The sequence below is a fragment of the Octodon degus genome, unplaced genomic scaffold (assembly GCF_000260255.1).
Source record: "Octodon degus isolate 3935 unplaced genomic scaffold, OctDeg1.0 scaffold00282, whole genome shotgun sequence".
In the NCBI taxonomy this organism is placed as follows: domain Eukaryota; kingdom Metazoa; phylum Chordata; class Mammalia; order Rodentia; family Octodontidae; genus Octodon; species Octodon degus.
Genome location: NW_004524858.1, coordinates 255,537 through 272,081, shown reverse-complemented (window position 1 = coordinate 272,081; position 16,545 = coordinate 255,537). Strand labels below are relative to the sequence as shown.

At 61.9% G+C, this 16,545-nt stretch overlaps 3 protein-coding genes across 3 annotated transcripts in view; all 3 read left to right on the top strand.

Annotated features, from left to right (window-relative positions):
* Window positions 1-3,838, top strand: part of Ndufa13 (NADH:ubiquinone oxidoreductase subunit A13) — a 7,127-nt gene extending 3,289 nt beyond the window's left edge. Inside the window, exons 2-5 of the mRNA XM_004646872.3 lie at window positions 2,227-2,305; window positions 2,992-3,063; window positions 3,509-3,578; window positions 3,677-3,838. Of these exons, the coding sequence (XP_004646929.1) occupies window positions 2,227-2,305; window positions 2,992-3,063; window positions 3,509-3,578; window positions 3,677-3,799 (344 nt within the window). The 3' untranslated portion in view covers window positions 3,800-3,838. The remainder of the gene's footprint in view (window positions 1-2,226; window positions 2,306-2,991; window positions 3,064-3,508; window positions 3,579-3,676) is intronic.
* A 305-nt stretch (window positions 3,839-4,143) lies between these two features.
* Yjefn3 (YjeF N-terminal domain containing 3) lies at window positions 4,144-9,529 on the top strand. The gene is made up of 6 exons (XM_012512844.2): window positions 4,144-4,262; window positions 6,175-6,283; window positions 7,645-7,755; window positions 7,908-8,021; window positions 8,101-8,251; window positions 9,321-9,529. Exons 1-6 carry the CDS (start codon window positions 4,213-4,215, stop codon window positions 9,527-9,529), a joined length of 744 nt encoding a protein of 247 aa, XP_012368298.1. The 5' UTR covers window positions 4,144-4,212.
* Window positions 9,530-9,863: 334 nt separating this feature from the next.
* On the top strand, window positions 9,864-16,227 carry Cilp2 (cartilage intermediate layer protein 2). The gene is made up of 8 exons (XM_004646870.2): window positions 9,864-9,930; window positions 10,734-10,796; window positions 11,015-11,287; window positions 11,838-11,902; window positions 12,554-12,860; window positions 12,965-13,073; window positions 13,470-13,627; window positions 13,806-16,227. The coding sequence occupies exons 1-8, from the start codon at window positions 9,864-9,866 to the stop codon at window positions 16,124-16,126; spliced, it is 3,363 nt and encodes a 1,120-aa protein (XP_004646927.1). The 3' UTR covers window positions 16,127-16,227.
* The last annotated feature ends 318 nt before the right edge of the window (window positions 16,228-16,545 follow it).

Genomic DNA, 16,545 nt, shown 5'->3' with positions numbered 1-16,545 from the left:
TTTTTTTATTTATTTGAGAGAGAGAGAGAGAGAGAGAGAGAGAGGTGTGTGGCCAGCTCAGCCCACCAGGGGGCGGGCTGGCTGGCATGTGGTGCTGGGGATTGAACCGCGGTCCCCAATGCTTTGCCAAGCTTGTTCTAAGTAGGTGCTTTAGACCACTGAGCCATCTCTCCAGCCCCCACACAGCTCTTTTTAATGCACACTTGAAGTTCTTTTTTTTTTTTGGTGGCACGGGGGATTGAACTCAGGCCCTTACACTTGCCAGGCAAGCGCTTACTCTACTGAGCTATCTCTCGGGCCCCTGTTTTTGTTTTTTGAGACAGGATCTCACTATGTAGCCCGGGCTGGGCCTCAAACTCCCCATGATTTTCCTGCCTGCCTCAGTCTCCTGCGTGCTGGGGCAATGTGCATACATCGGCATGGCCCGCTGCTTTTTTTCTTTTTTGAGGCAGGGTCTCACTGTGTAGTTCAGGCTGGGCTTTTAAACTTGCCATCCTGGGGCTGGCTAGATAGCTCAGTGGACTTTATAAAGGGCCTGCTTAGGCAGAGCACAGTGGCCAGGGTTCAATCCCTGGCGTGCTGTGCTGGCCCCACTCCAGGGCGCACTGAGATGGCTACTGAGACGGGGCGTGGTGGCGCGCATCAGTGATCCCAGCGCTTGGGAGGCTGAAAACAGGAGGATCACTATGAGTCCAATCTACGTAGTGAAACCCTGTAGACCCTGCACTAAATACATTAAAAAAAAAAAAAATTGCTGTCCTCCTGCCTCCACCTCCACAGTGCTGGGATAGCAGGCGTGCGCCACTAGGCCTGGTCTGACCCAGGTGTTCTGCGAGAGTGGGTTTTAGCTCTCACCTTCAGGACTTTGATCCACTCGGAGTTAATTCTGTGTACGAGATAAGGACACGGCCTGTCAGCGCTCCGCACGCGGCTGTCCAGTTGTCCTGGTTAGTGAAAAGATTGTTCTTTCCTATTGAATTGCCTTGGCAGCCTTGTCCAGAATCAATTGACCATAAATATGAGGGTTTATTTCTGGACTCGGTTCCATACTGCCGCTGAACGTGTCCTCGCGTGCCAGGACCGCGCTGTCCTGTACACACAGCTGCAGGGTGTGTTGGGAACTGGGAAAGTGTGAGTCCTGCAACTTTGTCTCACTTTTTTCAGCTTCTTTTTGGCTGTGCTAGTCCCAGCGTCTCCACGTGAACCCTGCTGGAGGGTTCTGCAGGAGGGGGATGCGGTGCAACTGTTGGGGGAGTATTCTCTTCTGTGAGCTTATTTATTGAGTTTTTTCCTTGTTGTTTTGCTTTTTGGTACTGGGATTTGAACCCAGGCCTTATAGTGAGCTACATTCCCAGCCCTTACTGTTTTATTTTGAGACAGGGTTTCACTAAGTTGCGGTCCTCCTGCCTCAGCCCCCCAACTGCTGGGATGAGAGATGCGCATTACCCTACCCTGTCCTGAGCGCAGGTTTCTAGAGGTTGAGCTGTACAGGAAAAAGCAGAATGCTCTTATTCACTTCCAGATCTAGCAGAGGTGCCAGCAAAGGGAAGAACAGGGACGTTGGCTGTCGTCTGCAGACCCTGAACAGGGCCTCCGTGCCACCCTCAGCCCTGGGTGGGCCTCACACAGCATTGCACTGCTGACGGTCACCTACCGGGTGTGAAGTGGAGCTGAGGGTCTGTCCTAGCTGTGGGATTAGGCAGTGGTGGGGAGCCCACCTAACACCTATCCTCAGGGAGTCGGCATTGGAGCTGGGCTCCTGCTGGCCCTCAGTAAATATTCATGGTTCCTCTGTCCCTCCTATGGAGCATGCAGGCCCAACCCCACAGGGCCAGGAAGTCACAGTGCCACCCCATAGGGCACTGTCTTCCTCTGGTGGCTGCATGGAGTCCTCTGTGTGCAGTATACCCATTGGTGGCCCTGGTGGTAGGAACCACTGCAGAGCTGGGGCCCAGCATGGACACTGTCAGTCCCTCCCAATGGGCCTGGTGACTTCTGGAAGATGGCAGAACCAGGGCCACCCAGCCACAGCTATCTCAACCTGGGCTGTCCCCAACCCTGCCTGGCTGTGAGAAAAGCCACGCGGTGTCCCCAAAGTGCAGAGCAGGTGGGAACAAATGAGGTCGCCACTGTGTCCTGGGGATCTGTCCCCCTTGAAGGCACTCTTTGGCCACACCATGCTGGAGTGGCCCAAGTGTGACCCTGCCTGTCTCCCTGCCCCCACAGGCTACAGCATGTTCGCCTTGGGCATCGGAACCTTGCTTTACGGGTACTGGAGCATGATGAAGTGGAATCGTGAGCGCAGGTAGCACCTGGCTGGTGGGCGTGTGGGTGGCATCGGCATGGTGCTGTCCTTTCTGGGAGAACACAGCCGCCAGGGCTGGCGGTGTTGGGCAGTCGGGCTTGGCCACAGCCACGAAGTCCAGGCCCACACTGCACATGTTCCAGGCCTGTGTGCATTTATTTTCCCCTCAGAAGAGCCCAGCAAGCAGAGAGCCAGTGGTCGGGTGTCCATATCCCCCTCCGGCTGCCGAGGCTGCCCCCGCCCCGTGGGCATAACACCAGCTGCGGGCAAGGCTGAGCATCAGGGCACGCCACATGGGCAGGGGCTGCGGGGCCCAGGGGCGAAGGCTGCTCTGCTCTGGGAGAGCATTCCAGCAGGCATCTTGGAAATCGCCGGGAGCAGAGAGAAGAGAGGACCGCCTTCTGGCTGGCCCATCGCACCCTGTGGTTATTTTGAGACAAGGGGCCATGGTTCTGTAAGGCCCAGAGTCCTGTGATCACTGTCCCTCCCCCGCACCGAGGTCATCAGGCAGAACTATTTTAAGAAGGAAAAAGTTTTTGTGAAGAAAGTGCGAAGCCAACCATCCTCTGTGCTCGCCTGTACTGGCGCTGGCCCCGCCCACATAGGCCTCCTGCCACCCCAGTCTCTCTTCTCCCTGTCGCACTCAGCAGCCTCCCATGACCCCCTTGTCACTTTGGGGTTTGCAGGCGCCTGCAGATAGAGGAAATGGAGGCCCGCATTGCGATGATGCCACTGTTCCAGGCTGAGCGGGACCGCAGGTAGGGCTGCCTGCCTGGTACAGGGGTACCCCATTAGTCTGTCAGCAGTGTCCCTTGGGAGTGGTCCAAAGACTTGACCTACTGGAAACCCCAGAGGGGAGAATAGGAAGGCTTCCTGGAGGAAGGGGCGGTGGGGCTGGGACAGGAGACAGGATAGGAGTTTGCCAGGGAGAAGGAGAGGGAGAGAGCCTGGCATGGTTGCCAACCTTTCTCCCCACTGCTCAGCAGGCTGAGGCAGGATGATTGCAAGTTCCAGGTCAGCCTAGCCAACTCAGACCATGTTACAGCAGAACTGGGGTTGTGGCACAGTGGTGAGTGCTTGCCTAGCACTGCCAAATGAACAGGAAGAGGAAAGAGAGGAGTGTGGGAGGGAGACTGGGGTTGGAGTGGGGCCCTGGGGTGCTCACCCCGCCCTCCCATGCTCCCCCCCACACACACACCCCAGGGTGCTGCAGATGATGCGTGAGAACCTGGAGGAGGAGGCCATCATCATGAAGGACGTGCCGGGCTGGAAGGTGTGCTGTCTCCCCAGCCAGGTCTAGGGGCCAGGTGGGCTGGGGCAGCCCTGCTGAAGGAGCCGCCCCTCACGTCCCTGTTCTGCCCTTGCCCGCAGGTGGGCGAGTCTACGTTCCACACCACGCGCTGGGTGCCCCCAGGCATCGGTGAGCTCTATGTGTTCCGCACACCGGAAGAGATCTTCAACGCCAGCTACGGCTTCATGTGGTTCTCGGCGTAGGGCGCCCGCACAGAGAATAAACACATATGCCCACCCAGACACTGTCTTGTCTGTCACCCACTTACACGGCCCCATGGACACCCAAGGTTCAGCAGCCCCTGATCCCTGGGGATTCTGGTCGTTGGGGCCCTCCTGCAGTCATCGGGCCCAGGGTGCTGGGAATGCGGCTCACCCCCAGCCAGGATCCCTCTGCAGTGGGTCTGTTGCACTTCCCTCCTCCCGCGGGCGGCTCTTTTTCCGGGACCGAAGGGTTAAGTCGGGCCTCTCACACTACCCAATGGGCACGCGCAGCGCCTCCGCGGCGCCTCCTGATTGGCGAGCACCCTGCATGAGCGGAGGAGTCGCCCCGCCTCCTCGGGTTGTGCTTAAAAGGCCTAGGTTGGCGAGGAGACCGCGCCCCCCTCACCTCAACCATGAGCAGCAAGGAGCTCACGGAGGCTCCTGAGGAGCGCAGTTTCCTCAGGTCAGCGGGCGAGGGGCGGGTCGGGGGGGCCCTGGTATCATGGCGGGAGGGCAGAGGGAGGCCTGGAGGGCTGGGCAGTGTGGGCCAGGGACTGCCCAGCCTCTCTTGGAAAAAGCCTGCAGCTGTGGATGCTACCAAATCCCTGTTACCTGGGCAACCACATCTGTGGGTAGCCCCTCATGAATATTCATGGACACCTCACTATTGCCACCCCCACCTCCGTGCAGGTTCGTGGTGGGGGGTCTACCCTGCTTGCTGCACCTGTCCCAAGGAGAAAAAAGGCCTGGGCAGGTTCTGCCCGAGCCACAACGAGGGCGAGTTTGGATAGCAGGGCTTCACGGGCCAGAGGACAAAGGGGCGGGCCCGCTAACAGGTCATGTTGCGGTCTCGAGCCCGCAGGAACCTAGGGGATCCGGCTGCGTCCATAGCCAGGTAGCAAAGCATGCTGTGGGCCAGGTCGTGAGGCCCCTGGGCAGCCCAGTTCCCTTGGACCCAGGTTGCCTTGGGCCTTCTGGTGGTTGAATTTGGGAGGAGTAAGAGGCACTCACGGAGCAGAGCTTCTAGCACCCCGCAGCCGGTCCTGTCCCCTACCGGCTCCGCCTCTTTGACCCGCCTAGAGCTGCTGCTATCGCCAGCATCCTCACGGACACCAAAATGACCAGTTTGAAGATTTAAAGTTCCAGGTGTCCACTAAAGGCAGCAGCCAGATTGTGTGATATACTCAGCTACTATATCCCTCTCCCTGAACCCGAATGTATCTCCTGCATGTGCTTTCCCAGATCAGCGCCAGCGGCAACCGAGACACCCCTCCTCCAACAGCCGCAGATCCAGGCTCTGTGCCCTGAACTCACCAGGCACTTGCTTGTCCTCACTCGGGGGCTCTCGAAGCATCTTCTAGTGGCATTTCTCCCAGGTCACCTCCCCCAGCAAGCCATTGATGGGCTGTTGGTCCCCCATGCGCCAGTGTGCTCTGCCCACCCGTGCCCATCAGGGCCACAAGTGTGACTGCTGCAAGGAGAAAAGGGCCCCTCCTGGGGCCACCACCAGCAGACCTTGCCCCTGCCTGATGGCCCCATCTCTGCCAGCTGCCCTTGCCAGCCACCAGCTAGGTGCTTCCCGGAAGACCCGAAGCCTGTGGGCCTGATCCTGACCCTTAACAGCCTACTGTGGTGTCCTGCCCTCTTACACTCCGTCATGGCTTCTGAGCAAGGGCCCTGTTTGCACTGCCCTGGGCCCTCCTTCCTAGAGAGGTGGATATGGACCACAGCAGTTGAACAGCAAGTGGTATGGCCACAAATGTTTTAACTTCCTCACTGCACCTGGAAGGGGGCCATAGGTTCCATATCCCCCCTCTCTGAGCCATTAAAACTGCAGCCAGGCGTAGTGGCACACACCTGTAACCCTAGTTCGGGAGGCTGAGGCAGGGGACTGCAAGTTCAGACCAGCCTGGACTCCATAGTGAGGCTCTTGTCTCAAAGAACTGAAAAGATGGGGCTGGGGAGATGGCTCAGTAGAATAAGCACTTGCCTGGCAAGTAAGTTCAACCCCCAGTTCCACAAAAAAAAAAAAAAAAAAAAAGGGACTGAAAAGACCTGCAGCCTCCAAAACCCGCCTTACCCAGATGCCCAGGGCCGCCAGCCCACCCGGTCGATCTCCACCTCCTGGCCTAGTTGCGTCGCTGCTGCACGCGCCTTTGGCCACCAGAGGGCGCGCGCGCCTCGGCCTTCGGCTCCAACTTCCCGCGAGCTGCCATTCAACCAGTTGCTGGTGGGATGGGGGTACTGAGAAAGAGGAAGAGTCCCCAGCGCAGGGCTCGTGGGAGATCCCCTGGGCTAGCTAGTGAGAGGGTATTTCCTGCTCCGGATGAGAGGCCGAGCGGGTCTCCGCGAATCCATACTCCCTCTGTCCCCAGCGCGGCAGAAGCAGCCGCCCTGGAGCGGGAGCTGCTGGAAGATTACCGCTTCGGGCGGCTGCAGCTGTTGGAGCTGTGCGGACACGCTAGTGCCGTGGCTGTGACTAAGGTACCTGAGCCCCGGGCCCGAGACGATGGCCTCTCCTGGGGGCCAGCTGGGGAAACTGAGGCTTGGGTGGGGGCCGCCCAAGGTCACACTGGAGGCGGAGCTGCAACCCGGGTTTGTCTGGGAGGAGGGAGACGATCGGCGGTGAGGTCGCACGCTCTCCCGGGCTGGCTGTGTGGTCACCTGCGGGCGATGGGACCCTAAATCCGCTCCCAACTACATGAGTCAGGCACCTTTCTCCCTCTTCCTCCTGCCCCTCCCTTTCTGCCTTCTCACTTCTCCCCCGTCATTGTTTTCTGACCACGGTGACCGTTTATTATTATTATTATTATTATTATTATTATTTTGGCGGAACCGGGGATTGAACTCAGGCCCTTGTACTTGCCAGGCAAGCGCTTATTCTACTGAGCCATCTCCCCGGCCCCACGGTGGCCGTTTAAAAGCAGCTCGTTCTTTACCTGGACTCATCTTTTCCATTTTCACAAGTGCATGCCCAGGCAGTGCATGTCCTGGTTAGAGTGGCTGATGGCTAAGAACAGCTGACACTCGGCCACCGACAGAGCCCAGTGCGTCAGTCCCAGCTCCCTTGCACCCGCCTAGTGGATGTCATTGTCTCCCTGACTCAGGCTGTGCCAGAGTGGCTGGGTCAGGCCTGTTCCCAGCTGGGCGGCCTGTTCCACATCACCTTGGAAAACGATTTGCTCCCTGGCACTTCGGCGCTCAGGTTTGCTAAAGGCAAAAGTGAAGCTGGAGGAGAGGGGCTGGGGCCCAGGAGGAGGTGAGGCCAGGCTCAGAAGCCTGCTGTCAGGGACAGTGGCTCACAATCACTCTGTACTTAGACCAAAGCTGGAGGTCACAAGTTCTAGGCCACTCTGGGCAACTTAGCAATACACTGTCTCAAAATCAAAAGGGCTGAGGATGTAGCCCCACACTCACCAAACAGTAGCACCAGAAAGAAAATGCGAGAGACACAGGCCAACAGAGACAAGGAGCAGTTGGGAGACAGAAGAGGAAAGGGGCCCAGGATGGGAGGGGGAGTGGCCTCCCTCCTCAAGCTCCACTCCACCCCCAACCCCAAGCCTGGAAACACAGGCTGGGAGGAGCAGCCACCCTGGAAAAGGGGCATGGAAGTCCTGTCTGCGGCTCTGGCAAGAATACCAAACCACACCTGCCTTTGCCAGGGGCTGGAGGCGCGCTTTCCACCGATGTCCCGCAGAGCCTGAAGCAAGGACTCTGCTGGCTCGGGAAATTGAGGTCCCAGCCCTTGGGCCAGAACACCCCTCTCCTGGCCTGAGCCCCACATATCCCCCATTCCAGGCCTGTTTCTCCAGGAGCCAGCCTGTGCCCTTGCTGTGCCCCCTCAGGTGTTCCCTTTGCCTGCCCTCTCGCGGAAGCAGAGGACCGTGCTGGTTGTGTGTGGCCCGGAGCACAACGGGGCTGTGGGGCTGGTCTGTGCTCGGCACCTGCGGGTGTTTGTGAGTAGTGGTGATACCCTGCCTCACCCTGACTTGGTCCCTTGTAGCAACCCTGTCCTCCCCTCGCCAGAGTCCCAGGTCACAGGGACGTGGCTTGCCGGTGGGTCCATTAACCGTTCCCTGGCTGGACCCCAACAGGCCTCTCCCCTTAGGAGTACGAGCCCACCATCTTCTACCCCATGCGCTCTCCGGATCTGCTGCACCGGGACCTGACCACGCAGTGTGAGAAGATGGACATCCCCTTCCTGTCCTACCTGCCCACCGAGGTCGGTGGTGCTGGGGCCAGGGCTGGGCCGGGTGGGCAGGTGGTCACTCCGAGGCCACCCTGACCCTCCCGCCCCTCAGGTTCAGCTCATCAACGACGCTTATGGGCTGGTGGTGGACGCTGTGCTCGGCCCTGGCGTGGAGCCCGCTGCGGTCGGGGGGCCCTGCACCCGCGCGTTGGCCATACTGAAGCTCCTGTCCATCCCCCTCGTGAGCCTGGACATCCCCTCAGGCACGCGGGCAGGGGCACGGGTGGGAGGTTGGGGAAGCTCCTGTCTGCCCCCTCTGAGCCTGTTTCCCCAGCGGGGATGGAGTGTACTCCCCGCTGAGCACCCACCTGGGAATGGGGGCGACCCAGGCTGCTGCCCGGGAGACTGGGTCCCGATTCCCGAGGCCCCGCCCCGCAGGCTGCTGCCTGCCGCCGCCTACCCCGGCCCCCTGGCCTGGGCAGACGTGAGCTCACTTGGCAGAGGCCGCACCGCCCTGGCCGCCGCCCCGTGCCTGCTGGAGCCATTAGGGACGACAGACGGGATAAACAGTGGCTGGCCCGGACCTTCTGCGGGGGCGCTGTCCTGCGGGGTTGTCCCCTGACTTAGGGATCCCAGCCGCCCCAGCCGGGTTCCGCAAGGGTGGGAGTTAGCAGAGGGCCCTGCGGGCAGAGGCGATTAGGAGCCTGCGCCCAGGGATGGGGGCTGGGCTGGGGAGGAGCCGGCGGCTTCCGGTGCGAGGCGCCAGCTTCAGGTGAGACTAATGGGGACAGTGGCTGCGACATGTTGTGGGGGATCTTGCTACGTCAAAAGGGGGACCCACGGGGCCGGGGAGATAGCTCAGTAGATTAAGCACTTGCCTGGCAAGCGCAAGGGCCTGAGTTCAATCCCCGGTTCTGGAAAAAAAAAAAAAGGGCGGGGGGGGACCCAGAGGCCAGACGGAGGAAGCTGGAGTCCAGAGCTGAAGTCTGGCCGCGAGGGAAGAGACTACCATCTAAGTGGGGGCTCGGGAGCCATCCAAGTGGGGCACAGGAGCGGGGGGAGGGAGACTCGAACCGACCCCGAGTCCGAAGGCGGAGGCTTTGCGCGAAGGTAGTCTGAGGGCAGAGACCGTATCCTAAGGAGAAGGGAGCCCGACGAGGTGCCCTGAGGGCGGAGGCTGTGTTCGGAGAGCGGGACGCTCCCCAGTAGGGGCGGTCCATTTCCCTAACAGGCACATCCAGCCAGGACCCCGTGACAAGGCAGAGGCTGGGTCTGGAGGGGGGTGGGATGAAGGGCCGAGCGCAACCCCCAGCTCCAATTCCTGGTCCCCAGGCTGGGACGCCGAGACCGGCGGCGGGGACGCCGAGGACGGGCTGCAGCCGGACGTGCTGGTTTCGCTGGCGGCCCCCAAGCGCTGCGCCGGCCGCTTCTCTGGGCGCCACCACTTCGTGGCGGGCAGGTTCGTGCCCGACGACGTGCGCCGCAAGTTTGCGCTGCGCCTGCCCGGCTATTCGGGCACCGATTGTGTCGCGGCGCTGTGACAGCCACCAATAAACAGATACCACCGCGCATTGCCTCATTCTTGCTTTGCGCTCTAGAGGGCTGGCTTCGGTCCGACGCCACGCGGGGCTGGTCAAGGCTTTAAGTCTCGCGGGGCGCTTCCCGCAAGCAGCAGGAGCAGATAAGGCGGGATGGGGGTAGTCTGCGCAGGTCACACAGGGGGCGTGGTCCCGAGCGGGCCAGTCTTGGGTGGGCGTGGTCACAATTCCGCCCCGCCCCCGTCCTCATCCCCCCGGGCCGCCAGACCCGCGAGTACGGAGTCGCATCCTAGCGCAGTGCAGCTCAGACTCCCTGGGCTGCTGGGACCGACCCGCGATGGCATCACGGCTGCTACTACTCTGTCTCTGTGTCGCCGCCGCTGTGCATCTGGCTGGGGCCCGAGGTGAGGCCCGAGGCGAGGTTGGCCTGGAACCCACATGCGCGGGGAAAGAGGACCGGACCGGAGGGTCACGCACCTCCTGGGGTCTGGGTTCCCTCCGACAGCCCAGGAGCTTGGGGACCTCTCAGAGCTGGACAGGGCGCTCGTCCATTCCTACGATCCAGGAAGATACTGCAGGGACCGGGGCGCACGGGAGGACGGGAACCTGAGGTTTCTCTGGGCTCCAGGGGCGTCTGACCCAGCCCATTTTGGAGCTCCTAAATCTCCAGATCTCCTGCCCAGCTCTCAGGGCCCTCTCCTCCCGCTACCTCCCACGCACCCGGGACACCCCGAGACGTAGTACAGCCCATGCCTCGGAGACGATCCGAGGAGGAGGGTGCTTTCCAAGGTTGTCACCCTGCCCAGGCTCTCGGGGACAATGAGGCTGGACTCCAGTACTTCTTGCGGGCAACCTGGGCAGAAGGGCTGTGTAGGATCAGGGGTGGGGAGCTGCAGTAGGACACTTCGGGCACCAGGTGGATGAACCAGATGCAGAGCCAATGAACTTGATCAGTCTGGGGCCGCTGGACGCCCCAAAAAGGAGACTCGAGCCTGGGGACCAAGGGGACATGGGCTCTCCCAAGCCGTGGTGGCACTGGGTCTGAGAGAGGGAAGAGGCTACAGAAGCCTGGGACTGGAAGCCTCTTAGACCCTCAGTTTCCTCCTGTGTAAAGTGGAGGTGACTTTGGCCTCCCTCTTGCACCGGAGGGGTTCACAGCGGCCCCGTCATCCTGCTTCCGTGCCCCCACTTCCCACTCCTCCTGCAGATGCTCAGGAACAACGCGCGCTGCACCCCAGCCAGCCCTCGCCGGCCCTGGAGGACTGGGAAGGTTGGTCAGCCAGGGAGGAGTCCCCTCTCTGCTGGGGGGAGACTCTCCACTGGACGGTCACGAGAGGAAGGCTGTGGCTGGGGGGCAGGGAGGGGCAGGGGTGGCAGGAGGAAAGCTGGGGCTCCACGGGCGAGGCCGGCTCCCCTCTTGGTTGTGGGACTGGATCGGGGCGACCCTTGGTCCTGGGGCCCCCAGGTCTCAGCGCATGGTACCCACAGAGCCCAGCGAGTGGACATCCTGGTTCAACGTGGATCACCCGGGCGGAGACGGCGACTTCGAGAGCCTGGCCGCCATCCGCTTCTACTACGGGCCTGCGCGCGTGTGCCCTCGGCCGCTGGCTCTGGAGGCGCGCACCACGGACTGGGCGCTGCCATCGGTGGTGGGCGAGCGCGTGCACCTGAACCCCACGCGCGGCTTCTGGTGCCTCAACCGCGAGCAGCCGCGCGGCCGCCGCTGTTCCAACTACCACGTGCGCTTCCGCTGCCCGCTCGGTGAGGGGGCTAGAGAGCGTGGTTAAGGGCGTGTCCCCACACGGGCCAATGGCTGGGCGTCGTCTCGGGGCGGGGCTTATTTGGTGAGTGGGGCTTCTGGCAGGCGGGCCTTTCAACGCCTAGGTTTACAGGCCTACACCCCACACTGTCACTGGGTTTTGAGCAGGCGCGGTGGCTGGGGGGGGGGCAGTAGCTTCTGTAGTCTCTCAGAGGTCGCGTGGACCGCGTGGGGGGAATAGGGGGTCCCTGCTCGGGAAGCTGCAGACCAGGCAGTAGCTTGCGTCCCGGCAGCCGCCCAGGTCCGGGTCAGGACTCATGTCCAGGGGGTCGAAAGGGCGGGGCCTGCGCAGAAGCCGGGAGTAGCGAGGGGTAAGTAGGTTGTGGGCCAGGCCTGTGCAGAGGGGCGTGGCCTCAGAGCGAATGGGACGCGGCCTTGAGGCAACCCAGGGTCGGAGGGGTGGGGCTGGTTGAGCTGGGGTCTCTGGAGGGAGGGCCTGGAGACTAAACTGGTTTGGAAGTGTGAAGTCTTGGAGCCACGACTCCTGACCAGGTAGCGCCTTCCTGTCCCTCCTGGGGCCCAAGCAGCGTTGCTGTGTGCGCATCTGGATGGCCAGGGTCTGGCACGAGGCCAGGGGCAGATTGTGGGGCCGCTTCCTAAGGGGGCACGGTGTGCAAGAACAGAAGTCAGCTCCACCCTCATGCACGCAGCCCTCCCGCCCACGCGGATGCTGTTTACACCCTGGCAGCCCAGATGCCCAGGCCTCCCCCACCAGCCAGCCAGGCTGCGACTGGAAACTCCGCCCCACCCAGGCTCCACAAACACAGCCTGCAGACCTTGCTGTGGGGAGGACAGGGGTGCGGGCGGGGGCACCCGGTGACCAGTGGAGGGACCCCACCCCCGGCTCTGCCCTTCCAGCACCTCTGCCCGCAAGTTTCCAGTGGAAGTTTCCATCTTCTGCAGAGCCCGCAGGATTGGGTGGGGAGTGTGCTCCAGTCCGCCCCAGGAGCTTCCCGCTAGACTCCCCACCACTCCCTGCTGACCTTGTCTCCATCCTTTGAGACACCTCTCTTGTCCTTTCCTTCAGGGTGCCTTCCTTCTCTTTCTGAACCCAAGTTCCCTCCTGCTGGCTCAACCCCACACACTCACCTCCATCCCCCCCCATCCCCCAGGCATTGCTGAAGCCTCAGAGGGGCACAACATGGGGCAGTGCTTCAGGTGTGTTTGTTGAGTGACTGAATGAAAGCTCTCTCTAGCAAAGAATATAGAGGCCTCTTTGTTCCTGTGTCCCTCTAGGATGCAGCCCTGACACCTGTGGATGTCCCAACCACATGCTGCTGGGGTCTGTGGTTACCTCATCTGGGAGACCATTGTCAGGAGCCAGGGTCTCCCTGCGGTCCCAGCCTGGCACTGTGGCCATCAGCGATGCCAATGGGGCCTTCCAGATGCCTGGGGTCTGCGCCAGTGGCCGAGCCAATGTGAGCGCCCAGGCAGGTGGCTTCTCTCTGGGTGTGGCCCAGGCTCAGGCCAGCAGCTCCACCTCCTCAGGGGTCACCATTGTCCTGGAGAAACTAAGTGAGTACCTGGGAGGCAGAGAGCAGGAGGGGGCTATGGTACTGGGGAAGGACTCCCAGGAGATGCAAGTGGGACCAGCCCTGACCTGTGTCACTTGCTGCCAGGGAAGCCCTATCTGGTGAAGCACCCAGAGTCCCGTGTGCGAGAGGCTGGCCACAATGTGACCTTCTGCTGTAAAGCTGCAGGGAACCCTGTGCCCAAGAAGTACTTGTGGTAAGCTTGGCCCTGTTCTAGATGGGCCTCCTTCCGGCTTTGTGTTGGATCAAGTTTCCTGTGGTTATTTGGTGCCTCAAAGACATAGCTAGAACCAGGGTGGTGGTGCACCCTTGTCATCCCAGCTACTTGGAGGCTGAGGCAGGACAGACTCAAATTTGAGGTCAGCCTAATCAACTTAGTGAGACCCTGTCTCAAAAGAATTTTAACAATAAAAGGCCTTCTAGAAGCACATGCTTGTCTTGGTTCCCCTCTGGCATGTGGGAGAGCTTCACCAAATGAACAGGTGGGCACCGAATGAACAGAGGGACCCACCTTCTCGGGAAGAAATCAGCACTGGCAAAACTGCTGCTCCAGGCCCATGCTGTGGTCCCCACATTGTCCCCCCTGCCCCAGGTTCCACAACGGGACGCTGCTGGACCAGCGGGAGCTTGGGTCTGGCGCCCACTTGGAGCTCCGTGAGCTGCGTGCCGAGCAGGCGGGGACCTACCACTGCAAAGCATGGAGCAAGGCGGGCACTGTGCGCTCAGGCTCTGCCCAGCTTACTGTGCTGGGTGAGCACCCAGCCCAGCCCTGAGCATCCCTAACCCTGAGCTGTGAGGGACTCAGCTCCACCCTGATCCCTGACTTCCCTGAGCCCCACATTCCAGTTCTAACCCCAGCCACCCCCCACCCCAATATTAACCCAGCCCACAGCTCCCTCATCCTGACCACTGTCTTCTGGCTCCTCAGCCCCAGGACAGCCAGCATGTGACCCCCGGCCCCGAGAGCACCTCATCAAACTCCCCGATGACTGTAGCAGGCCAGGTGACAGTGGGCCCACCTACCTGGATGTGGGCCTCTGCCCTGACACCCCCTGCCCAGGCCCTGTGGGCTCTGGTGCTCATTGCGGGGACCTGGGCTCACGCTGCTGTGCTGTACGTCGCCTGGAGAGCCGGGAGATCCGCTGCGCCGGCTATGTCCTGCCAGTGAAGGTGGTGGCGGAGTGTAGCTGCCAGAAGTGTCTGCCCCCTCGGGGGCTGGTCCGGGGCCGTGTGGTGGCTGTGGACTCCCGGGAGCCCTTGAGCTTTGCTAGGATCCTCCTGGGCCGGGAGCCCATCGGCTTCACCTCCTACCAGGGCGACTTCACCATCGAGGTGCCACCCTCCACGGAGAGGTTGGTGGTGACGTTTGTGGACCCCCGCGGTGAGTTCTTGGACACAGTCCGGGTGCTGCCTTTTGACCCCCGAGGAGCAGGTGTGTACCATGAGGTCAAGGCCATGCGGAAGAAGGCTGCTGTCCTGTTGGATGCCAGCCAGAGCAATACGATCCCCCTTGGGGAGCTGGAGCAAGAGGCGCCCTTTGCGGAGCTGGTGCTGCCCCCTGGGTCCATCCGGGCCACGGATGGCAGCCCCTACACGGGCACCGTGGAGGCCCGGGTGACCTCCGTGGACCCCAGAGACCTGACCTCCGCAGTGGCTGCCCCCAGTGACTTGCGCTTTGTGGACCGCAACGGGGAGCTGGCACCACTGCGCACCTACGGGATGTTTTCTGTGGACCTGCGTGTGCCGGGCTCCACAGAGCAGCTGCACGCAGGGCCTGTGGCTGTGCGCGTGGCTGCAGACCAGATCCGCATGGCCGGCCATGCCGAGGCCCTCCGCCTGTGGTCTCTGGAGCCAGAGACGGGCCTGTGGGAGGAGGAGAGCAGCTTCCGACGCCAGGGCTCCCCCAGCCCCCGTGTGCGCCGTGAGGAGCGAGTGTTCCTAGCTGGCAATGTGGAGATCCGTGAGCGGCGTCTGTTCAACCTGGACGTGCCCGAGCGCCGCCGCTGCTTCGTGAAGGTCCGTGCCTTTGCCAATGACAAGTTTGCGGCCAGCGAGCAGGTGGAGGGCGTGGTGGTGACCCTTGTGAACCTGGAGCCCGCACCTGGCTTCTCCGCCAACCCGCGCGCCTGGGGCCGCTTTGACAGTGCGGTCACGGGGCCCAATGGCGCCTGCCTCCCCGCCTTCTGTGATGAGGACCGGCCCGATGCCTACACGGCACTGGTCACTGCTACCCTGGGCGGTGAGGAGCTGGAGCCTGCGCCCTCGCAACCCCGGCTGCTCCCAACCACGGTGGGTGTCACACAGCCCTACCTGGATCGGCTGAGGTACCAGCGCACTGACCACGATGACCCGGCCTTCAAACGCACGGGCTTCCGCATCAACCTGGCCAAGCCTAGGTCCGGGGACCCTAGTGAGGCCCACGGGCCTGTGTACCCGTGGCGCAGCCTGCGCGAGTGTCAGGACGCACCGGTCACCGCCAGCCACTTCCGCTTCTCGCGTGTGGAGTCAGACAAATACGAGTATAACGTGGTTCCCTTCAGGGAGGGCGTGCCCTCCTCCTGGACGGGCGACCTCCTGTCCTGGTGGCCTAACCCTCAGGAGTTCCGCGCCTGCTATCTCAAGGTGAAGATCCAGGGTCCCCAGGAGGTGGTGGTGCGTTCGCACAATGCAGGGGGCAGCCACCCCCGCACCCGGGGACAGCTCTATGGCCTGCGGGACGCCCGTAGCGTGCGCGACCCCCAGCGCACCAACACCTCAGCAGCCTGTGTAGAGTTCAAGTGTGGCGGGATGCTGTTTGACCATCGGCAGGTGGACAGGACGCTGGTGACCATCACCCCCCAGGGCAGCTGCCGCCGTGTGGCAGTCAACAGGCTCCTACAGGATTACCTGGAGCGACACCCCCCACCCGCGCCCGCCGATGACCCAGCCACCTTTGCCATGCTAGCACCCCTGGATCCCCTGGGTCACAACTACGGTGTCTACACAGTCACAGACCAGAGCCCGAGGTTGGCCAAGGAGATTGCCATCGGCCGCTGCTTTGATGGCTCCTCTGACGGCTTTTCCAGGGAGATGAGATCCGAGGCTGGCACAGCTGTCACCTTTCAGTGCCGAGAGCCGCCTGCCAGGCCTAGCCTCTTCCAGAGGATGCTCGAGTCCCCTGCAACAGTGGTGTTGGATGACATCCGCAGGGAGATGGGTTGGGTGGGCCGAGGTTCCCCGAGGGTTCCCCGCACACGCCGGGGCCAATGACTTGGGCCGCGAGCTCCCTGCCCAGCTCTGCCCAGGAAGTCTCGCTCCCTTCTCTCCAGATGTCCCCTCCCCAAGTCTTTGGGAGCCCTGGCCCAGAACTGAAAGTCGAATGGCACACCTGGCAGGCAGGAGAGGCTGTCATGTGACCTGGAAGTGAAGTTTGCCTGGAGGGCACAGAGCCAGTGTGGGGCCGGCCAGTGTCCAGAGGCTGCAGCGACCTCTGTCTCCACCTGGATTCCAGGTCCTTGGCCCACACTTTGTTCTGGGATTATTTATTGAAATAAAGCTGGGGGCTGGTTGTGGGGTGTTTGGGGTTCAGGCCAGGCTGAGTGAGAGAGGAGAGGGTTCCTTGGGGTACCCATGCTAGGGCAGCTCTGGGGCTGGGAGTTCCTGTGTTTGGTGCTTGGAGACCCTGGGGT

What these genes read in the sequence shown, in the direction of transcription:
- Cilp2 (XM_004646870.2), top strand. Translation starts at nt 9,864, where the DNA reads ATGGCATCACGGCTGCTACTACTCTGTCTCTGTGTCGCCGCCGCTGTG. An exon ending in GCATCTGGCTGGGGCCCGAG is followed by an intron (nt 9,931 to 10,733) that starts GTGAGGCCCGAG and finishes CTCCTCCTGCAG; the next exon opens with ATGCTCAGGAACAACGCGCG. An exon ending in CATTGTCCTGGAGAAACTAA is followed by an intron (nt 12,861 to 12,964) that starts GTGAGTACCTGG and finishes ACTTGCTGCCAG; the next exon opens with GGAAGCCCTATCTGGTGAAG.
- Yjefn3 (XM_012512844.2), top strand. Translation starts at nt 4,213, where the DNA reads ATGAGCAGCAAGGAGCTCACGGAGGCTCCTGAGGAGCGCAGTTTCCTC. An exon ending in GAGGAGCGCAGTTTCCTCAG is followed by an intron (nt 4,263 to 6,174) that starts GTCAGCGGGCGA and finishes CTCTGTCCCCAG; the next exon opens with CGCGGCAGAAGCAGCCGCCC. An exon ending in GTGCCGTGGCTGTGACTAAG is followed by an intron (nt 6,284 to 7,644) that starts GTACCTGAGCCC and finishes GTGCCCCCTCAG; the next exon opens with GTGTTCCCTTTGCCTGCCCT.